Raw genomic sequence first — 22,882 nt, forward strand, 5'->3', positions numbered from 1 at the left:
GAGGGATGTTGAGCATTTCCTCATATGCTTTTTGGCTGTTCATATGTCTTCCTTAGAGAGATTTTTGTTCAGCTCATTGTCCCATCTTTTAATCGGGTTAATCATTTTTTTTCGCATAAGGCACTTGAGTTCCCTATGTATTCTGGTTATCAGTCCCTTGTCTGAGGCATATTTGACAAAAGTATTTTCCCATTCTGAGGGTTGTCGATTCACGCTTGTTACTGTGTCCTTTGCTGTGCAGAAACTTCTTAGTCTGATATAGTCTCATTTGTCTATTTTAGGGATTATTGCCTGTGTTTTGGGAGTCTTATTTAAGAAGTCTTTGCCTACTCCAATGTCTCCCAGAGTTTCCCCAGCATTTTCCACCAGTAGTTTTATTGTTTGAGATCTTAGGTTCAGATCTTTGACCCATTTTGAGTTGATTATTGTTAATGGTGAAAGATGGGGGTTCAGTTTCATCTTTCTACAGATGGATACCCAGTTTTTCCAGCACCATTTACTAAAGAGGTTTTCTTTTTCCCAATGGATTGACTGATAGATACCCTTTGTCAAAAATCAGTTTACTGTAAGCTTTGGGGGTTATTTCTGGGGTCTCTATTCTCTTCTATTGGTCCACATGTCTGTTTTTGTGTCAATACCATGCTGTTTTGATGATCACAGTTTTATAGTATATCTTGGGATCAGTGAGTGAGTGATATGCCTCCTACTTCATTCTTCTTATGTAGGATTGCTTTTGTAATACAAGATCTTTTATGATTCCAGACAAGTCTATGACTGTCTTTTCTAGATTTGTGAAGGATATTTTTGGTATTTTGATTGGAATTGCATTAAACATGTAGATTAATTTGAGTAGAATTACCATTTTGATTATGTTAATTCTTCCAGTCCAGGAACATGGGATGTCCTTCCACTTTTTATGTCACTTTCAATATCTTTTTTAAGATTTTCATAGTTTTCTTTATAAAAGTCTTTGACTTTATTAGTTAGGTTTATCCCTAGGTATCTTATGTATCTTGTGGCTATGATGAAAGGATTCCTTTCTTCAGCTCTACTTCATTCAACTTCTTATTCATATATAAAAATGCTATAGATTTTTGGATATTGATTTTTGTATCCTGCCACTTTACTGTATTCACTTATTACTTTAAGAAATGTTTTCATGGAGACCTTTGGGTCTTCTAAGTATACCATCATGTCATCTGTGAATAAAGATATTTTCAACTCTTCTTTGCCTATTCGAATGCCTTTTATATTGTTCTCTTCTCTGATTGCATTAGCTAAGACTTCCAGTACTATATATATATATATTTCTTTTTTGGAGAGGTTTTCACTATAAGGCGCGTGCGCTCGCCAGACAGACAGAGAGAGACATAGAGACAGAAAGCGAGAAATCACCCCCCAGGGTGGATGGTCACGCCACAACTCCTTCTCCATTCTCCTCTCGGGATCTTGGGCATGCACGCACACGCGCCCGGCGTGAGTTTTAAGCCACTGGGTCCAGGATGCAAACCGCGGTCGACTACATGGGAGTCCGGCGACATAGCCATTACGCTAACTGCTGGTTCCCTCCAGTACTATATTAAAGAGCAGTGGAGAAAGTGGGCAGCCTTCCCTAGTACCCATTTTTAGTGTAAAAGCTTTAAGCTTTTCCCTATTCAGTATAATGTTAACTGTAGGTCTTTCATAGATAGCTTTTATTGTGTTGAGAAATGACCCTTCTATGCCAATCTTACTGAGGGTCTTAGTCATAAAAGGATGTTGTATTTTATCAAATGTTTTCTCTGCATCAATTGAAATGATCATATGTTTTTTATCTTTCTTTCTGTTAATATGGTGTATTACATTTATGCTCTTGTATATGTTGAACCACCCTTGCATCCCTGGGATAAAGCCTACCTGCTTTGTTATATCTTGTTATATATTGTTGGATACGATTTGCAAGTATCTTGTTAAGAATTTTTGCATCTATATTCATCAGTGATATTGGTCTGTAGTTTTCCTTTTTTGTCATGTCCTTATCTGTTTTGGGGATGAAGATGATGGAGGCTTCATAAAATGAATTTGGAAGGTTTCCTTCCTTTGGAAATTTTAGAAATAATTTTAGTATAATAGGGGTTAACTTTTCCTTAAAAGTTTTGTAGAATTCAAAAGTGAAGCCATCTGAACTTGAGCTTTTCTTTGTTGGGAGGTTATTTATTATTGATTCGATCTCTTGGCTTGTTATTGTTCTATTCACGTTCTCTATGTCCTCCTGATTCAATCTTGGTAGATTATATGCATCCAGGAATCTGTCCATCTCCTCCAAGTTATTCTTTTTGTTGGCATATAGTCGCTCATAGTATCCTCTAATGATATTTTGTATTTCTGCTATGTCTGTTGTAATATTGCCTGTTTCATCACGTATTTTATTTACCTAGTTTCTTTCTTTCTTCTTGATCAGTCTAGCCAATGGTGTGTCGATCTTGTTAATCTCTTCAAAGAACCAGCTTTTGCTTTCATTTATTCTGTATGGTTCATTTATTTTCTATTTCCTTTATTTCTGCTCGAACCTTTATTATTTCTTTTCACCTGGCATTTTTAGGGTTTGCTTGTTGTTGTTTTTCCAGTTCTCTGAGGCATGATGTTAGGTTATCTATTTGCCATCTTTCCATCCTTTTCTTACACGCACTAATTGCTATGAATTTCCCTCTTATGACTGTTTTTGCCGTGTCCCAGATTATGGACACTTGTGTACTCATTATCATTTGTTTCCATACATTTTTTGATTTTAGACTTAATTTCTTCAGTAGTGAAAAAGTCATTCAGAAGTAGGTTGTTCAGTTTCCATGTGTTTATTTTCGGGGGTGTTTTTTGAAATTAATGACAAGTTTAATTCCATCATGGTCAGAGAAGATGCTGGATATGGTTTCTATGCCTTTGAATTTGTGAAGGCTCGATTTGTGTCCTAACATATGATCAATCTTTGAAAAGGTTCCATTCCAGGGTGAGAAAAATGTGTATGTTGTGAATGTAGGATGGAAAGTTCTACAGATACCTGTCAAGCCCATTTGATTTATAGTATCATTTAGGTCCTGTTACTCTATTTATTTTCTGCCTAGAAGATCTGTCTAAAGGAGATAATGGGGTGTTGAGATCTCCAACAATTATATTATTTCTCCCTATCTCTCCTTTTAGCTCCAGCAGTCTTTCCTTCACATATTTAGGTGCACCTGAGTTGGGTGCATAGCTATTTATAAGCGCTATGTCTTCTTTCTGGATTACCTCATTTACTATCATATAATGCCTTTCTTTGTGTCTTCATATAGTCTTTGTCTTGAAATCTATTTTGTCTGAAGTCAATATCGCTACTCCAGCCCTTTTTTGATTTCCATTTGCATGGAATATCCTTTTCCAGTCCTTTACTTTTAGTCTATGTATGTCTTTATTCATAAGGTGAATTTCTTGTAGGCAACATATAGAGGGTTTCTGTTTTTTTATCCATTCAGTCAGTCTGTGTCACTTAATTGGAGAATTTAATCCATTAACATTGAATGTCATTATTGATAGTTCCAGACCTGTTCCTATATTAAGTGAGGCATTTTCTTGTTCATTTTTTGTTCTCTTATAACTGTCCATCTGACTTTTTAGTTTTCCTGGTATAGCACTTCCTTCAAAATCTCTTGAAGAGCTGGTCTGGAATTGTTAAATTCTCCCAGATTTTGTTTGTCTGACAATGTTTTTAGCTTTTTTTCCCATATGAAAGATAGTCTTGCTAGGTATAGTATTGTTTGAAATTGTTTTTCATTCAACACTTTTTCTATATTTTCCCATTTTTTTCCTTACTTGCATTGTTTCAGGCCAGAGGTCTGATGTTAGCCTGATGGGGTGACCTTTGTAAGTAACTTGATGTTTTCCCCTTGCCAATTTTGGTATCTTGTTTTGTCTGTTGTTTTTGCCAATCTGGCTATGATTTCCCTTGGAGAGGATCTTCTTGGGTTAATTCTACTTGGGGTCCTATGTATTCCTTGGGTATGGATATTTGAAAGCCTTTCTAGGTTTGGAAAGTTTTCCTCCAGGATTTCATGGAATAAATTATCAATGCCCTTATTATTTTCTTCCTCCTCTGGGATCCCAGTTATGTGGATGTTGGGGCTCTTGATAGTATCCAGTATTCCTTGTATATTATTCTCATTTTTCTTGGTTGTTTTCTCAATCTTCTTAATACTTTTTTCTAGGTCAAAGGTTTTGTCTTCTACATTTGAGATTCGATCTTCTGTGTGATCTAATCTACTTTTAATACTTTCTAAGGAGGTTAATTTCCTGTATCACATTCTTCATCCCTAACAATTCTGTTTGATTCTTTTTTAAGGTGTCTATTTCTTCTTTCAAATTGTGAAAAGACTTCCTCATCTCATGCGCTCGCCAGACAGACAGAGAGAGACATAGAGACAGAAAGCGAGAAATCACCCCCCAGGGGGGATGGTCACACCGCAATCCCTTCTCCTCCATTCTCCTCTCGGGATCTTGGGCACGCACACACACGCGCCCGGCATGAGTTTTAAGCCACCGGGTCCGGGACACGAACCGCAGTCGACTATGTGGGAGTCCAGCGACATAGCCATTATGCTAACTGCTGGTTCCCATCCAACCTACTTTTAATACTTTCAAGGGAGGTTTTGATTTCCTGTATCACATTCTTCAACCCCAAAAGTTCCATTTGGTTCTTGTTTAAGGTATCTGTTTCTTCTTTCAAATCATGAAAGGACTTCCTCATCTCCTGGAGCTCCTTGTCTCTTTTCTCTTCCATCTCAGTTAGTTTGGTCACTACAAATATTTTGAATTCCTTATCAGACATGCCCATGTTGTCATCGTATTGACTGTGGGTGATGTAGGCTTGATGATTTCCCTTGGGGGAGAGGCCTTTTGTTGGTTGCTCATACTTCTTGATCCTCTGCCATTGTTCCTAGTCATCAGGTGATCTATATGTTGTTTCCTAACTTATTTAAGGTATCTCTGAGTGTTAAAAGGTGTACAGGATTAGAAAATTTATTATTTCTCTTAATGTTGGCATACCTGTTGCTCACCAGTACCATGTACTGTTGTCACTGGTCCTGGATGACCCAAAGTCCTCCCTGTTTCTAAGGAGTGGTGAGCCTCCAACTGACCTAATAAGCAACACCTCAGGAGCAAAGAAAAAAAAATCGTGCACCAAACACTATTCAAAACACTAAAATTCAGTGAGTCCAAAGGCAAGTGGGGAAGGGGCAGAGGATGAGCGACGTGTCCTAGGCATAATGGCCTGCAGCCACAGGCAGTCTGGTGTCCGGAACTGCGGCTGGCTCGAACCAGTTTGCAGGTGGGGTGGGGGGGATGCGAGTTCGTCTTAACGTCTCAAGGAACCAGCCTGAAATCCAAAGACGAGTAGGGGTGGGTATGCGCCAAGGTCCCAGGTGTAAAGGCCTATAGCCACAGGCAGCCTGGTGTCCCTCTTTTTTCATAATGTATATAGTAAAGAGTGGAAATAAGGCTTCTGATATTTGCAAACGTGCTATGTTACCCATAAATAAAATTTGAATATCCGACTTTCATAACCTACTCTATTCCTTTTGTATATTAAAATCAAAGAAAGATTGTGAGTTTTTTCCTCACTGTGCTTTTATCTTGAAAAAATAAGTGACTCGAGGTTTTTGGGAAGAAGGGTCAAGTCATCTAGCTCCTAAGATTGTACTTTATTATTTGTAAAATAAATACGTGGCTAATGTAAATTGGAATTTAAACTAATTATACATCATATGTAGGAAATTCCTTTCTTAATTGCATTGCTCAGATAACTAATAGCTTTTCAAGGGCTTTTATCAGGTGAAATGCAAGCAATACAATTTAAATTTTGTCTAGAAAGGTTGTTTATTTTCTTAATATTTCTATCATATTTTCAGGTGGGTGAGTGCATTTATCTTAGATGAGATACTACTCATGCTAGTGAAAATTGTGGCTAGTATTTTTAATGTATACAGACTACTGTTGTGACCTCTTGTCTACTACATTATTTCCTGGAAATGTTTGGCTATAATTTTTTTCTGTAGTATGTTCTTAGGTCTATAGAGTAGAGGATTATGAAATCCTTTTTTTCCCATTTTTCTGTTATCACCGACTTCTGTACAGTCCTTAGAGAATTGCTATTGTATTTATGTCATTCACCTCACATTCAAGGGTGACTTTGCTTGAACTTCCTTTCTGAGGAGAGCAGCTCCCATTTCAGCGTCACTGCACACTACATCTTAATGTGCATTCAGTTGTGAGGGTCTGTCTCCTGCTCCACAAGCCAGCTCGGGCTCCTGCAGAATTAAGACTACGGTGTTTTTGGCAAATGACATCTTTCCTTTTTCTACCATTAAAATAAATTTCCTTCCTTGTTTTGAGCACATATACTTGTTTTTCTAAAATCTAGTGATCTTAAGTGAAATTATAGGAGGAAATGACTTAATTTAAATCTCGTGAGTGTCACAGAGTATCTTTGTTTGGAGAAAAGCTTTCCATGCCAGCTGGTAGTGTGGTTAAGTGGTTAAGGCTGCTAGATCCCACATGCCTGACCATGCAGTTCAAGTCCTGAACCCTGTGGTTTGAAAATCATATCAGGTGCATGTGCGTGCATGACCAAAACCCCAAGAGGAGAGTAGAGAAGAAGGGATTGGAGTGTGACCATTCACCCTGGAGGGTACTTTCTCACTTTTCCTCTCTGTCTCTATCTCTTGCAAGTGTACACACCCTATAGCAAATTAAAAACAAAACCAAAAATTTTTCTTCTGAATATTAATAAGAAAGATTAAACAGTGAGCATAAAGAAAAAAAAAAACCTGATAAATTTGACACCTCTCCCCTGCAAAGAACATTTCTTTATCCCAGAAGACATCATGCCCAAAGTAAATACAACAACACAACTGGGAACAAACCATTGTCAACATATATGGCAGCAGATTCCATCCTCTCTTTAAAACCTTTTTATCCAGGACCAGCAGATAGCACAGTGGTTACATAGCTGGACTCCCACATGGCTAACTGAGGTTCGAGTCCCATTCCCAGCGACCTCAAACTCACACATCCTATGGCAAAAATGCCTCTTAAAAAAAAAAAAAAAAGAAAAAGAGCAAGAGAGAGGCTGACAGGTGTCATGGTGGTTAAGGGCACTGGATTCCCTCAGGGCCAACTGTAGTTTCCAGACCTAGCTGCTTGCTTTCTCTCTCTCTCTCTCTCTCTCTGTCCCTCTCTGATCAAATTTAAGTAAATAAATAAAGTTAAATAAAATAATTTTTAAAACAAAAAACTCTGTTTAAAAATAAATAAATAAATAAACAGAAAGCCTTTTAAAAACCTTTTTTCCCTTCCCACTCAATGTTATCATTCTCTCTGTGAAATTCTACAGAACTTTATACATAATTCTTTCATCCACATAACTTTAGTTTTGAGACCTAACATATAATCTCAGTAACTGTGTTTTATCCCCCCTAAATAAGGGCTTTTATTTAGGGTGCTGCTGACATTTTGATCTGGATGATTCTGTACTGTGGGAACTGTCCTGTGTATTGTCGGACAGTTAGCAGCCTCCCTGGCTTCTAGGTCTAGGAGCAGCTCCCAGCCCTGAGGATAAGAAATACCTGCAAACATGGTGAAATGCCCCCTGTGGGCTAACTCTTCCCTGGATGATAATCATTGTTCTCAGGATATTTTAAGAATATTTTAAACTTCTGGACAGCAGAAATCATCTTAATATTTATAATATTTTCTGTGTTAGTACCTTACTTATGTAAACTTGGATTGGATAAACAATTCAACCATGAGGGGCTGGATGGTGGTGCAGTGGTAAATCACAGTACTCTGGAGAGGCTGATTCATATGAGAAAGTTCTGGGTTCATGTCCGGAGGTCTCCCTGAGTATGCCAGACACACATGTGCCCATGAGCTGGGCTAGCTGAGGTTGAGAATGGATCATGGCATCAAAAACCTTTCTCTCTTTCACCTATGGAAGAAATAAATAAGCCTTTAAAAATATTCAACCATGAATAAAATGATTTTGATAGTTTCTGAGAAGACATTCTAAATTGTTTTATGTAAATTAAACTTGAATTAATTTAGTATGTTCTATTATTTAAACTTGGATTGGATAAACAATTCAACCATGAGGGGCTGGATGGTGGTGCAGTGGTAAATCACAGTACTCTGGAGAGGCTGATTCATATGAGAAAGTTCTGGGTTCATGTCCGGAGGTCTCCCTGAGTATGCCAGACACACATGTGCCCATGAGCTGGGCTAGCTGAGGTTGAGAATGGATCATGGCATCAAAAACCTTTCTCTCTTTCACCTATGGAAGAAATAAATAAGCCTTTAAAAATATTCAACCATGAATAAAATGATTTTGATAGTTTCTGAGAAGACATTCTAAATTGTTTTATGTAAATTAAACTTGAATTAATTTAGTATGTTCTATTATTTCAGGTTCTTTTTGTATATTCTTGGTGTTGACAACTAGCTTTTTTTTAAACAAAAATGAATAAACCTTATTTTTGGAGCATTTATTTGTCTATTATTGAGTTGCCAACAGAAATACCTTAATCTGGGTTACTCATAAGAATAGAGATTTATTCAACTCATGGTTTTGCAGCCCAAAGTCCAAGGCCCAACTTCTGGTGAGGCTCCAAACTGATGGAGGGCAGGATCTTGAGCAGTGACAGTTGGCAAGTTTCTGTCTGTTCTGGTCTCTTTTCCACTCTTTTTTACTGCCCCCCCCCAAGAACACAATCTTAGGGACCTCGCCCTATAGAACTTTTTACACCCAAAGGCTTCCTACACTGGGACACTGTGAAGGGATTAAAGTTTTCACTTACCACTTTTACAGTATAACTGAGCCCCAACACATGAATTTTGGAGGAGCCATCGGAATTATTGCAGAACACTTTTCGGTTTGCAAAAAGATTGAGCAGAAAGTATAGAGAAGATCCAATAAACCCCATCATTACCTGCCCAACTACCAGTTTCCTTTTTCTACCATTTGTTAAAATTACTGAGCCAATAATGATACATTTTTATTAACTAAGGTCCATAGTTCACATCAAGGGTCACACTTTGCATCATACATTTTATGGGTTTTGACAAATGTGTAATGGTCTGCATCTACCATTACAGAATAATATATCAATAGATAGTTTTACTGACCTAAACATCCTCTGTGTTCTACATACTCATCCTTTCCTCCTCTCCTGACAACCACTGATCTTTTTATTTTCTCCACAGTTTTGCATTTTCCAGAATTATATAATTGGAACTAGACAATAGGTCACCTTTTCAAATTGCATTCTTTCACTTAGCAACATGTATTTGAGGTCTCTTATCTTTTTATGCTGGCAACTAGATTTTATACTCCATTTTGAGTGATATATCTTCTGTTTCTTGGACATTTTTGAACTCTAGAAAAATGTATTGTAATAACTGGATATCCATATGCAAACCATACATACCTCACACCATATACAAAAATTAATTAAAAGTGGAATACAGGTCTACCTATATGTGTTAGAATATCAGGGAAGCATGATGTATTTTTCCATGCTTTTCTATGCAAAAATGTGTCATGACTTTCCCCATGTCCCACTAAAACCAAAAACTATGAAACTTCCTACAGAAATTATAGGGGGAAAATGTGTGGCCTTGGATTAGGCAAAGGTTTCTTAGATATAAAACAAGAAATACGTTCTATAACAACTTTTAAAGTTAATTTATTTCTTTCATTCGGATGAGAGACAGAGAGAGAGAGAGAGAGAGACAAACACCCTCAACAATGTGTCACGTCGTGATCCCTCCACTACCAGCCTTTTTAGCCAGCCAGAATCATGGGCATGTGTGCCCAGAGAGTACTGGTCAGCCAGGGGACCGAAGCCATGATCTTCCATATAAATTCAGGTTTGCTGCATCACTGCACCAGGCCTCTATAGAGTTTTTAAAACTAATAAATTTAGAACTTGTGCTCTTCAAAAGACACTTAAAAGGTCAAGGCAAAGCCTAGGAGAAATACCTATCTGATAAAGGGCATGTATCCAGAAGAGAGAATGTTCCCAAGCTCTTCTACAACTTCACTTCCTTGTTGGTATGTCATTTTGGAGCAACATTTTGAGGACACTGTGAAGCTGTAGAACAGTGAGGTGTGACTTGAGTTACTGAATTATCTACCTTGACGTAGTCTGCAAAGCACTGGAAAGCTTTTGAGGTTCTTCACTGACAGAACTCAATTCAAAATGAAATACTTTGAGACCACACAGTGACACAGTGGTGATGCAACTGTACCCACATGGGAAGATACCAGGGAATGCAACTGTACCTACATGGGAAAGTACCACCTCCCTGGGCCTCCCTCTGTAGGCAGGGCATACACAGGACCTCTGACCTAGACTGACTGACTGTGGGTGGATCTGTGTAAAAAACATGTATAAGATCCTCTCTCTCTTTCTCTCTCTCGGAAGAAATAAATTTAAAAAACTTTCAAAACTCAATAATAAAGTAACCAAGAAAGACGATGAACAAAAATTTGAACACCAGTTCATCACAGAAAATTCATGAATGGCAAACAAGTACATGAAAAGATAGTAAACATCACTAGTCATTAGGAACATCCACATTAAAGCCACAACAAGATACCAATAAATTTATTGAGTTATCAGAAAAGTCTTGATGCATTTTTGTGTAGAAAAATAAAGAAGAAAGCATGTCATGACTTTTCTGACAACCCAATAAAATGGCTTAAAAAAAAAAACTCATAATGTCTGTGCTAGTGAGGATGTAGAGCAGCTAGTACTCTTATACTCAGCTAGTGGGAATGCAGAATAGTACATCACTTTGAGAAATAGTTTGACAAGTGCAGTGGCCAATAGGTTTCAGTAGTTCATTCTCTTAGGTTATTGATCCAAGAGAATTGAAACTTTATGTGAATGTTCAGAACTGACTTGCTTATAATTGTTAAAATCCAAAATAAAGTAAATGTCTTTCAAATAGTAAAGGACAAACAGTGGTTCATCACTCAGCATTAAAAAAAAAAGGGGGGGGAGGGAGAATCAGTTTTACCCCATGGTTTAGTGGTGATTCCATAGGGCCAGCCATGTGGTATGTATTCCAGCCTTGGCTTCAAAAACACAGGGGGCTCACATGCATGGATGCCCCAAATCCCAATAGGACAGAGAGATGGAAAAGAAGAGAATGCAGTGTGAATGCACCTCACTGGGATGTGCTTTCCCTCTCCAGGACACCAACATCCCCCCCCAACACACATATCCTCTGGCAAAACTAAGGGTGGAGAAAGGAATTAACAACTTAAAATAGCTTAGGGCTATTTTAGAATTCATAAGCCAGTAGGTGGTGTGGTGGTTAAGCTGACTAGATCCCACATGGCTGGCTGTGCAGTTCAAGTCCTAGACCTGGTAGATTGAGAAAGACGCCAGGTGCATGTGTATGTGTGCCCGATATCCTGATAGGAAAAATGTAAGAGCAGAGATTGCTGTGTGAAATCTTCCTGGGGTGTGTCTATGTTTCCGTCTGCCTGTCTGTCTGGCAAGCAAACGCACCCTCTAACAAATTAAAAAAAAAAAATGTGCTGCAATGTGGATGAATCTGATGTCACTAAGCTAAGTAAGAGAAGTCAGACCATTTACCTCTAGTTAGAATGGCTGTGATCAAAAACACAAAGAATATGTGCTGGTGAGGCTGTGGTGGAAGGAGAATGCTCCTACACTGTTGATGGAAATTTAAATTACTGGGTTGTTGGAAAAGCCATGACTTTTTTTGTTTGTTTGCACTGGGTTGTTGGAAAAGCCATGACTTTTTTTTGTTTGTTTTTCTGTTCAAAAATGTGCTGTAACTTTTCCAACAACTCAATAGTATTGCCACTGTGGAAGACACTAAGGAAGTTCCTCAAAAACCTATAAATGAAACTCCCATACAACTCAGTCATTCCAGTCCTGGGTATTTATCTAAAGGAGAGGACAATAGTCAAAACGACACTTGCATGTTTATTGCAGTATTATTCACAATTGCCAAGACATGGAATCAACCTAAATACCCAAGAGCAGATGAACGGATTGAAAAATGTGGCACCTCTAGTTGGAATACTAGTATGCCATAAAACACAGTGAGACCCTGGTATTCCATACAAAGTGAATGGCTATGGCTTTAATGCTAAGCAAAGCCAGGCTATGAAAGACACACTTTGTATGTCCTTGCTCAGGAATACCGAACGTCAGCTCTTTATGACAGAAACTGAAGGACTGGAAGACGTGATAGCAGAGACAGCAAGAGTAGATACAAAGACTATCTAGGCGTGGAGAGTGGGGGTGGGAGGAAGGGACTTAGGGAAAAAAGAAAATTCAGTAGACCCAAGAATGGAAAGTTATCGTGTACAGTAATGTCTTTGACTTACTCGACACGCAGTGCATTTCTGCTTTACAGCCCATATCATGTGCTGTAAAGATGTACAGTGATTAAATATAAGTAAAAATAAAATAAAGAAAAAAAAAGCCAGACTGTTCATTCTTGCTTTAACATTATAGTTACCTGCAAAAGGTACAGCCAAAGAGGCACACTTTGGAGATACAGGGAAAGAAATTTAGACTCCCTGCAGTGACTTTTAGGGATTTTAAGACTTAGTTTCTTTAAATAAGCAATTTGCAAAGGATTTAAGGAATTCCATTTCTTTTCAGTGATTTATAAGTAATTTTGTGAACCAATCACTCTGACTCCAGCAGAAGCCGACCCTGTATTCTGCTTCTAGGACAGCAATGCTCTGTCCTTTACCCAGTGGATTGTCCCCTTACGGACACAGAGGGAAAGCAGATCTTAGAATGCTCAACTGTGTGTCTTCCTATATGAGCAAAAAGACATTTTCCTTAAAGGTAGAAAGACATGAGTTATAAATGTGCCTTGGTTTCCTCATCTGTAATGTTACCACCTACTTCAGAGAGTGCTGAGCTTTCGAGAACATTCATGCGAATGTTCTTGAAATGTGCCTGGCAGGAAGTAAGTGTTCACTGCAGCTCAGCTATTACCATCCATTCCTTTATGTACCAGAAGTGGTCAGGTATCCAGTAAAATCTAATTGCTTTACTAGAAAAATCTTGCGAGCGAATGTATTCAGTATTTCAAGCTAGGGTGCTAAGGATATACTTGCTCTCACCTCCTTTCTCTGCCTGTACGTGGGCTAGAAAAGAGTCGGGAAAATGGCTCCTGCAGTTCCCATGGCATAGGTGGGTACTACAGGCAGGTGAGAAAGGAGGTCTAAGTGGTCACAGTAAGGGGCAGGGAGACCACAAATGGGAGCCCTAGGAGGAGGGGTGAGGCTGAAGGCAAAGGACTAGGGGATCAAGAATTTGCAGAGCCAGAGCTTCACTGAGACCTCATTGACCTAAGGCCATTTACCCATTACTTCCTCTTTCGTGGTCACAGCTAATATCAATGTTTACTATTCTGCAAATGAGACCTCATTGACCTAAGGCCATTTACCCAGTTACTTCCTCTTTCATGGTCACAACTAATATCAATGTTTAGTATTCTGCAACCATGCAGCTCCTTTGAAGAGTTCTCTGGGATTTAATGTTACCTAACTTTGGAGAACCTAGGTGTTAAAAATACTCCTTGTTCCCTCACTGGGATTTAATGTTACCTAACTTTGGAGAACGTAGGTGTTAAAAATACTCCTTGTTCCCTCTTGTTTTATTTTATTTTTTTCCCTCTCCTTTTTTTCCCTACCTACTTTCTTTCCTTCCTCCCTTCCTTTCTTCCTTTTTCCTTTCCTTCCTTCCTTCCATCTTTCTTTCATGAGATAAAGAAGAAAGATACAGAGAGAAAGAGAGAGACAAGAAACTTCTACAATGTCTCACACCACCATCTCCTCTTGCCTCTCAGCCAGCCAGGATCATGGGCACATAGGAACACCCAGTAGGTACAGGTCAACCCAGGAACTGAAGCCCAGTTGTCCATATGGCCTCTAGCATTGGAGAGCTTTGTGCTACAGCTACATCACCATGGCTGGGCTGCTTCTTGTTTTTCTACTTAGATTCTTTCTGCATTTGTAGAATGGGGAGAGAGGATGCTAAAGAACATAGGAAATCTTAAATAGTTTTCTAACATATTATTTATAACTTTTACTCCAATGCACTCTGAAATTTGCCACAAAGGAGGCATGTTTTAAGTTAATATACATATAAAACAGAATGTAAATATGTATTGAATCTATTGTACTACTAATTTAATTATCAGAAATCAATCATTCTTGTAAGCCCTGTATCCAAAACTTTGGGAATTATCTATAGGATTATAATTCTTATCCTTGAATTTAAAAATCAAGCTCAGTGCCTCTCCAAATTCTCTACTAAAAATTTGTTCAAATAAAAACTGTGTTTCAATAATTAATTGTACTCAAGTACAAGTATATATGTTCTTTTTATTTATGAAACAAAAAAGATGTTGGGAGTAATTATCTGAAACAGAAAATTGGAACAATTTTTCAAAAAGACTTTTATAGCAAGAACTTAAAATGCCTTATCTGTTTTAATATCCACCTTGAAATATTCCTTTCTAGCTGTGTAATGGAGGATCGGTGACTGATCTTGTGAAAGGATTTCTGAAGAGGGGTGAAAGAATGAGCGAGCCTATAATTGCTTATATTTTACATGAAGCACTAATGGTAAGGCAATTTAAATTGTTTGTGCATTAATTATGAGGCAATTCTAGTTAAATAAAAAGTGTGGATTCTATTTCTAGAAAAATATCACTGCATTGGTATTTATTGATGCAAAAGTGCATATAAAATCTGAAACATTTAGGATAGATAATTCCTTCTTCCCATTATAAATCTCCTCTCTTTGTATCAACAGAATCTTAAATCCTGAGCTGCTAAGTATATTTCTGAGATTGTGATAGTAATGAAGGTAGAAAATGTTTAGTTTTTATTTATTATCTTAATTAAGTATATAGAAGTTTTATTCTATTGAGAAAACACATTTTTAGAGTGCCTAAGGTGCTGGACTCCCACTTGCTTGACCACAGTACAAGCCCTGAACCAGGTGTGTGTGCATGTATGCCCAAAATCCCAAGAGAAGAATGTAAGAGAAAAGATTGTGGCATGGTCATTCCCCACTTTCTACTTTCTCTTTCTCTCTCTGGTGAGCGCATATACCTTATGGCAAAAGCCTAAAAAAAAAAAAAAAAGTAAAAGCACGTTTTTAATAAAATGTTGGGTAAAATTTAAGGTCATGTTGAGGGTTTATAAATTTTTGTATAATCCAAAGTGGAAGTGACACACTTTAATTTTACTAACTCAATACAAAACATTAAAAGAGTGTTTGAATTTCAATTGTAATGTATGTTTCCTGTTGATTTTGTACGGATACGTGCTATGAAAAATATTATTTTTTTGATGCTTTATTTAAAAGTCATTATATATTTCTTATCTCCAGGGACTTCAGCATTTGCATAGCAACAAAACTATCCATCGAGATGTAAAAGGAAATAACATTCTGTTGACCACTGAAGGTGGAGTTAAACTAGTGGATTTTGGTAAGTTTTGTTTAAAATGCAAGTACCTGAGCTGCATCATGAGTTAGTATGATATGACTTGATCATTTTCCAATGGCCTTGTTTCCTAGGCATTTAAAGTAGATAAAAATCAGTATCTCATTGATGTAAGAAATGCAAAGATAATTTAGCAAATGAGAGATTCCCAGAAGAAAGAGTAACTTCTCTCAAGTCCCTTAACTTGTGCCCACAGACACTAAGGTAGCAATATGTGTAGTTGATCCTCCAAAACAAACAGCATCCCAAATGATTACCCTAAGACCATAATGGAAACCCAATGACTCGTACTGTTGATTGCTTTACAAATGGGCATATGTTTAAAGCCAAAATTTTGAGATTTGAGGGGAGATCTTCAAGGATCATTTGGAAATATTTCCTCCCTTCTGAGAAGGAGACTCAGGAAAAGATGGTCTCTTCTTCCTCAGGATGCTATGTACAAGAAACTGCTGTAGTCACTTGTGACTAAGGTGCTCTGTGTATATGGAAATCCAACTCCAAGAAAGGCAAAGCTGAGAAAGGGGAAAAGGGGTCCTTGATGACATAATTGAGCCACTATGTCATCAACTTTAGAGTCTGCTCTATGTCTGGTCCCTTAGCTGTTCGAGATAACACATTTTCATATTTACTAGGCCAATTTGGGGTTCCTATGTCATAGTCAAAAGCACCACAGCTGATAGACCCACCCTTCATCTGGGCAGTTGTTTTTCAGTTTTGATGATGCTCTCTTTACCTTCTTTTGTTTGATCCTTATTATATATTGATCCCATAAGAATGGGTGACAGTGTTCTATGGCATCTCAGTATCGTTTAGTCATTCTTCCCGTTCTCTTCTGTATTCTCCCTGGGTAAGGCGTCCCTCCATATGCTGTGTATTTCTCCACTTATTTCATTTATCACATATAGTTTAAAATATCTATTTCATCTATACAGGTAGATGAAGATTCTGTCCATCTAGGTGGAAATTTAGATAGAGTCTTTTAGAAACAGGACTGTGTCTTATCCTATTTTGTAGACTAATGTTTTGGGTATAATATTTCATTGAATGTTAGCTGAATAAACAAGTCTTCGCTTTGCCTTTTGGAAACTGAAGCTCAAGGAAACAAACTGAATAATTTTAGAAAACATTTTAATATATAAATATATAGCTCACTAGTGTTTCAGTTTATCTTAGGAATACTACAAGAATATATAGAGAGGACTGAATGAATAGCATATTCTTTTTTTTTTTTAAGAGGTTTTTGCTATAGGGCGCGTGCGCTCGCCAGCCAGACAGAGACAGAGAGACAGAAAGTGAGAAATCACCCCCCAGGGGGGATGGCCACTTCTCCAGTCTCCTCCTGGGATCTTGGGCATGCACGCACACACGCCCGGTGTGAGTTTTAAGCCACCGGGTCTGGGACCCAACCCACAGTCAACTACGTGGGAGTCCAGCAACATAGCCATTATGCTAACTGCTGGTCCCAATAGCATATTCTTCAAACATACATGTGAATGTGCATTTTTTTTTTCACCTGAGCTCTGGAAAACACTAAGCACAATGAGTTTGACAGTGAATAACTGATTAAAACTGAGGTGTGGTTAATCTGCTTAGTTCAAAGCCATGTGCACGAACAATCTGCCTGAGTTGGGTACTAAGAAGGACTTCTGGTCTGGCCCTGGAGCACAGTAGTTAAATTCTGTGTACAGGAAGCTAGGGCTCACATGGCCAACCTCAGTTCAAGTCCTAGTCTAGCCATTATGCTAACTGCTGGTCCCAATAGCATATTCTTCAAACATACATGTGAATGTGCATTTTTTTTTTCACCTGAGCTCTGGAAAACACTAAGCACAAAAACATACCAGGCATATGTGCATGCATGTCCCACATCCTGATGGGATAGAAAAATGGAGGAATAAGGATTGTGGTGTGACCATGCCGCATTAAGGGTTTATTGAGAGACAGAGAGAGAGAGAGAGAGAAAGAGAGAGCAAGCGAGTGAGCATGCACCCTTTGGCAATAAAAATTAGAATAAAAAAAGATTTGTGCTTGAAATCAAAAACAACAGCAATTAAACACTCTTCACTGATCTATAAGAAGGGCCATTATTCTCATCTCTTGTGTGGGCTCCAACAGTTACACCTTATTGAATTCTGTATCTAGTCTCATTCCCTTCCTTCCAGTCCATTACTATAGTTAGAAGGATCCTTTCAAAAAGCACATCTACTCTCATCCCCTTTCATTTGCACTCCTTTCAGTGGCTTCGTCTAGCCCTTGGGCGGCCTTTCCTTATGATCCTCTGTGCTGGCACAAAGTACTTAATGATTACCACTCTTTTTTTTATACCCAGCAGGTACTCTCTCTCTTTTCTATTATCTGTTAACCAGGTCAGCATCTTTCAGTACCTTAAATGTGCCTCAGTCTCAGTTGAGACTCTTACATAGGTAACCAGGTAAAGACTGAAATTTATTCGCATGTTTTTCTCATTTGCCTGTCCAAGAGCACAATCATTATGGAAGTGTGCATGAGTCCCTCTTTGTCTAGAGGGAGATTAAATTTTATAACCTTCCATAAGGAAGGTTAGAAAAAATGGCTGAGGTTAATATTCAGTTTTTAACTTTCCAACAGAGTATCTGTAGCAAGAGCCAGGCTATCTCCTGAGAAAATTCTGTCTAAATGGCTTTATCTTCTCTTTAGCAAATGGAAAGATTATTTCCAGGGATATATTATAGGGTTTCGTTTCTGAGAGGATACAAAGAAGAGGGGAACCCTTTTTAATTCTAGGATAATTGTGAAAAGATGAAACAGAAAAGGAGGCAAGAGGGTACAATGAGCTTTTCAAAAATGAAGGTGTCAAGGAGGGCAGAAGGGAGACCTTACGCTCACACTTCCTGCTTTCTCATCCAGGAATCCAGAGGACTCAGAGTCTGCTGTGCCACATCATTGTTATCCTGGAGGGGCAGAGCAGTTAGGTAGATAAAAGGCTGAAGGTTGATTTCCCCAAACTTTTATCCTTAGTGTCCAGAAACTCAAAAGTAACTGGGAATCTGGCTGGAGAATGTCTCCAAAGGGCTTCTCAAGAGATAAAGGAACTGGATAGTGAGGCCAGAACAGATCAGCTGGGCCATGTCTGAATGGGAATCACCCAGATCAGCTGAGTGTTCTCAGCTCCACTGGAGCCAATCTGAGCCTTCCTCTCTCAGGAGGAAATACAACAAGCCCTTTCTGCATGAGAATAGACCCCAATCTCTCATTGGATACAGACATTGGCTTGGGAGGCCTGTAAGACATTAAGCACCAAAGCCACAGAAGCACATGGTCCTAGAGACTAGAAATCCTCCATGTCTGGGAACCCTCTCTGTCCTTCTGCCACAGGTCTTATAAGAAGATGGAGGAGGGACACTGCCTGAGAGATGGAACAGGCACTTTATTCAAGAGAGTCTAAGCTCTGTCTAAAAGGACTCACAGAGTTATTGGAGCTGAGTAAGCTGTACTTCCCTCCCACCCAGTAGGTCAGGGCTTGAGGAGAGACTGCAATAGTTGTAGATAAAATAAACTAAGTATGGGTCAGCCAGGTGCATCGTAATTAAGGCAGAGGAATCCCACATGGCTGACTGCACAGTTCAAATCCCAACCCAGTGGCTTGAAAAATACAGTGGGCCTGTTTACATGGGTGCCCAAAATTCTGAAAAGAGAAATGGAGAAGCGATTGCTCCATCACCATCTCCCTTGGGAATGGTGCTTTCTCACTCTCTCTGTCTCTCTCTGTCTCTTTCTGTCTCTGTTTTTCTCCAGTGAGAGCACACAGTCCATGGTCTCTAGCAAAAATTTAAAAAAAAAAGAAAGAAATTAAAGAAATGACAATTTCTCTACATATTTAAAATTAGATAGTGAGTTTCGTGATCAGTGATGCTTTGCCTTCTTCATCCCTGCACCCAGCTAACGTCTGCTTGTCTGGTGAGCGTCTTCCCACCCCTACTTCATTTGCCAACCAGCTGTCAGACTGTACGGCAAGCACATGCTTCATTTGGCTGCCTTCCCTGCTGAGCTACAACTCCATGATGACAGGGTTTCTGTCTGGTCTATCAGGTTGTCCCTAGAATTAAGCATGGTAGTGGCACATTCAAAGTGCCTGATAAAGTCTGTTGAATGAATAATCATTGAGGGAGAGTTTTCCATCCACTCATGTGACATGAGAAAGTCACTTAAAATCTCTAAGGATAGCAACCAGTCAATCTGCCAGTGTGAAAAAAGAACAGCTGCTCCTTCGAAAGGATGGTTGTGGTAAAGAGTAAAGGGGGTGTGGCAGGTAAACTACTTAGTATACTAATTGCTGACATTTTGTGATTCAAAACATCTGGGCTTTATCATGAAATAATATTCCAACCTAACCTCTAGCTCGGTGCTGAGGTACTTGGTAAATAGGTGCTAAATATTAAAAATCTTGGGACCAGCAGTTGGCATAATGGCTATGTCACTGGACTCCCATGAAGACTGACCGCAGTTTGAGTCCCAGACCTGGTCGCTTAAACTCATGCTGGTCGCGAGTGTGCGTGCATCCCCAAGATCCTGAGAGGAGAATGAAGGAGAAGGGATTGTGGCGTGGCCACTGCCCCCAGGGGGTGATTTCTTGTTTTCTGTCTCTGTATTTCTGGCGAGCGCATGCGCCCTATAGCAAAATCCTCTCCAAAAAAAATTGAAAATCTCAGTTTCTAAAACAGGTGCCTCTTTATGTTTTTATTCTTTTGTAAGCAATAGTTTTTTGTTGTTGTTGTTAGAGTAAATTCAGTATAACTTAAATATCAAGCTGCTACCTTACAGTAAAACTAAGATTCACTTTTCTGATACTAGTTTATGAATACAACCTTTAAGAAAACCTTTTGGATTTTTGTTAAGTACTAAACGCTTAGAAAACCTCCAGACATCTCAAAGAGCAACAAGACAAGTGAGCTTGTAAATGTTATTAAAGAACTGTATCAGCAGTCACTGGCATATGATCAATCAATAAATAAAATGACATCCCAGGAGATAAACCCCTTTAGGCAAGTCAACTAATGTTTGAAAAAGTAGTTCTTATCTTGAATAGGAAATGAAAGGGAGACTAAATTTCTATGGCGGTCCTGAGTTCTCATTTCTGTGGATTTCTCTCTGGGGAACTTCGTTTCTAATAGGACAGTTAACATTTCAATGCAGAAGTACAGAATGTACTTTTTGTGATTTATTTAGGCATTGTTTTTATGACAGAATATTTTATGGCCTTAAATCTCTTATACCACATGCCCCATTTTAGACCAAGTCCCCAATACATAGTGTAATTCGAAGAGAAGTTGTGACTTATTTATTAATAACCAATTTTTTGCCATCAAGTGAGGCAGGTACCTCTGAACTAAAAACCTCTGACGTACCCTTTTTTCCTTCCTTTCTTACTGAGTAATTCAGAAAGAAAGTCATAGATGGGACAAACAAGCAGGGGAGTAGGGAGTGGAGCTTAACATAGTTTGGGGCCCGAGAGGGCCAAGAGGGCATCCATGTCAGGAGGGTGCTGGTACAGGTGGCCTGCATGGGGTGTTAGATCTCCAAGTAAGATCAGAAGGGCATCCGTGTAGGATGGTGATGACCCCAGGTGGGTTGATAGACCAAGAGTAAGGTGAGGAAGGCATCTGCATAGGGGTCAGGATAGGGATAAGAAATTGACTCTTTAAGGGGGGGCTTGATACCATCAAAAAATATACTGTCAGGATAGGGATAAGAAATTGACTCTTTAAAGGGGGCCTTGATACCATCAAAAAATATACTGAGGGGACCAGCAGGTGGTATAGTGGTCAAGGTACTGGACTCTCACATGGTTGAGCGCAGTTTGAGCCCGAGACCCAGTGGCTTGAAACTCATGCTAGGCGCATGTGCATGCATGCCCCAAATCCCCAGAGGAGAATGGAGGAGAAGGGATTGTGACATGGCCATCCCCCTGGAGGGTGATTTCTCACCTTCTGTCTATCTCTCTGGTGAGTACACAAGCTCTATGGCAAAAATATCTTCAAGAAAAAGAAAAAAAAAAGAACATGCTGAGGAACAATGGGAGCTAGTTCCTTTACTATTAGAGAAAGGAATTATAATGTTAAAAGGGAGAAAATTAAACACAGTGGTTTGGGATCAAAATGGGATTATCAGTGTGAACTCATGGTTTACAATACATATAAATAGATATAAAAATAAATGTAATATATATGTGGTGTGTGTGTGTGTTCACATTTTACCTAGCTATTTCTACTAAGAGGACTTGGGATTATTGACACCCCAAGAAATAGCATATCAAGTACCTCACTCTTGGTTTTTAAATTTTCAACTAAAAGAAAGAAAGGTTTCTTGGAGGAAAGCTGTTTTTAGGGCTGTATTAACTGCACCTTGAATTTATTGTGCTCAAAAGGTAAGGCAATACTCAAAGACTGGTAGACACATGTTGAAGAGACACAGAGCCAACTTGAAGCAATTTTCGCTGACTGGATCTGGGACAGCATAAGCATTGAAATAATGATAATCCGTCGAATAAAATAGAAATCCTTTGATCTGTACTGGCATTCATTACACACAAATAAGTGAATGGAGAAAAGCATTTCCCAACAGAAGAATGCCAACTAATAAAGACAAAGAATAATGAAATTTTAAAAATCATCATTTGGCGGTCATCATAGTAACAATTAATTCACCCAATAATGTCAATGGATGCTAAAACTAGAAGTTAACTCTTGATCAGAAATAGGATAGTCTGAGTCTCAAAATATCTCTTTATAAAATACTTACTAATTAAAAAAGAAAAAGAAACATTATAGGGGAGAAGCCTGGTAGACTCAACTGTTAATCAGGTGATCAAAGTGAATGTAACCTGAAATTAGATAAAAATCACACAGCACCTGATCAAAATAAAGAAGCTTAACACTGATACATTTCAATCACCTACTGTATGATCACATTCAAGTTTCACCAATTGCCCCAAATACATCCTTTACAACGGAAGAATCCAATCTAGGATTATGTGTTGCTTTCAGTTCTCATGTCTCTTTCAGTTCTCAGTTCTCAAGCAAGGAGAAGACCTTGACATCATTTCCATAATATTCCTGCCTAAATGAAACTATGAAGGAATATCCAACAAACCCATACTCAGGAATATTCTATAACTGGCCTGAAAGCTTAAAACTGTCAAGCTCAGAAGTTCAATGACAGGATGAGGAACTCCTCCAGATTAAAGATTAAAGAGACATGAGAACTGAAAGCAACACATAATCCTAGATTGGATTCTTCTGTTGTAAAGGATGTATTTGGGGCA

General features: G+C 38.6%; 1 protein-coding gene across 1 annotated transcript in view; it reads left to right on the forward strand.

Annotated features, from left to right (window-relative positions):
• The window catches only part of MYO3A (myosin IIIA), a 286,656-nt gene that overhangs the window by 26,121 nt on the left and 237,653 nt on the right, over nucleotides 1-22,882 (forward strand). The window contains exons 3-4 of the mRNA XM_006139727.2: nucleotides 14,591-14,695; nucleotides 15,468-15,567. Of these exons, the coding sequence (XP_006139789.1) occupies nucleotides 14,591-14,695; nucleotides 15,468-15,567 (205 nt within the window). The remainder of the gene's footprint in view (nucleotides 1-14,590; nucleotides 14,696-15,467; nucleotides 15,568-22,882) is intronic.

Source organism: Tupaia chinensis, unplaced genomic scaffold (genome assembly GCF_000334495.1).
Source record: "Tupaia chinensis unplaced genomic scaffold, TupChi_1.0 Scaffold000001_1, whole genome shotgun sequence".
Lineage (NCBI taxonomy): Eukaryota > Metazoa > Chordata > Mammalia > Scandentia > Tupaiidae > Tupaia > Tupaia belangeri.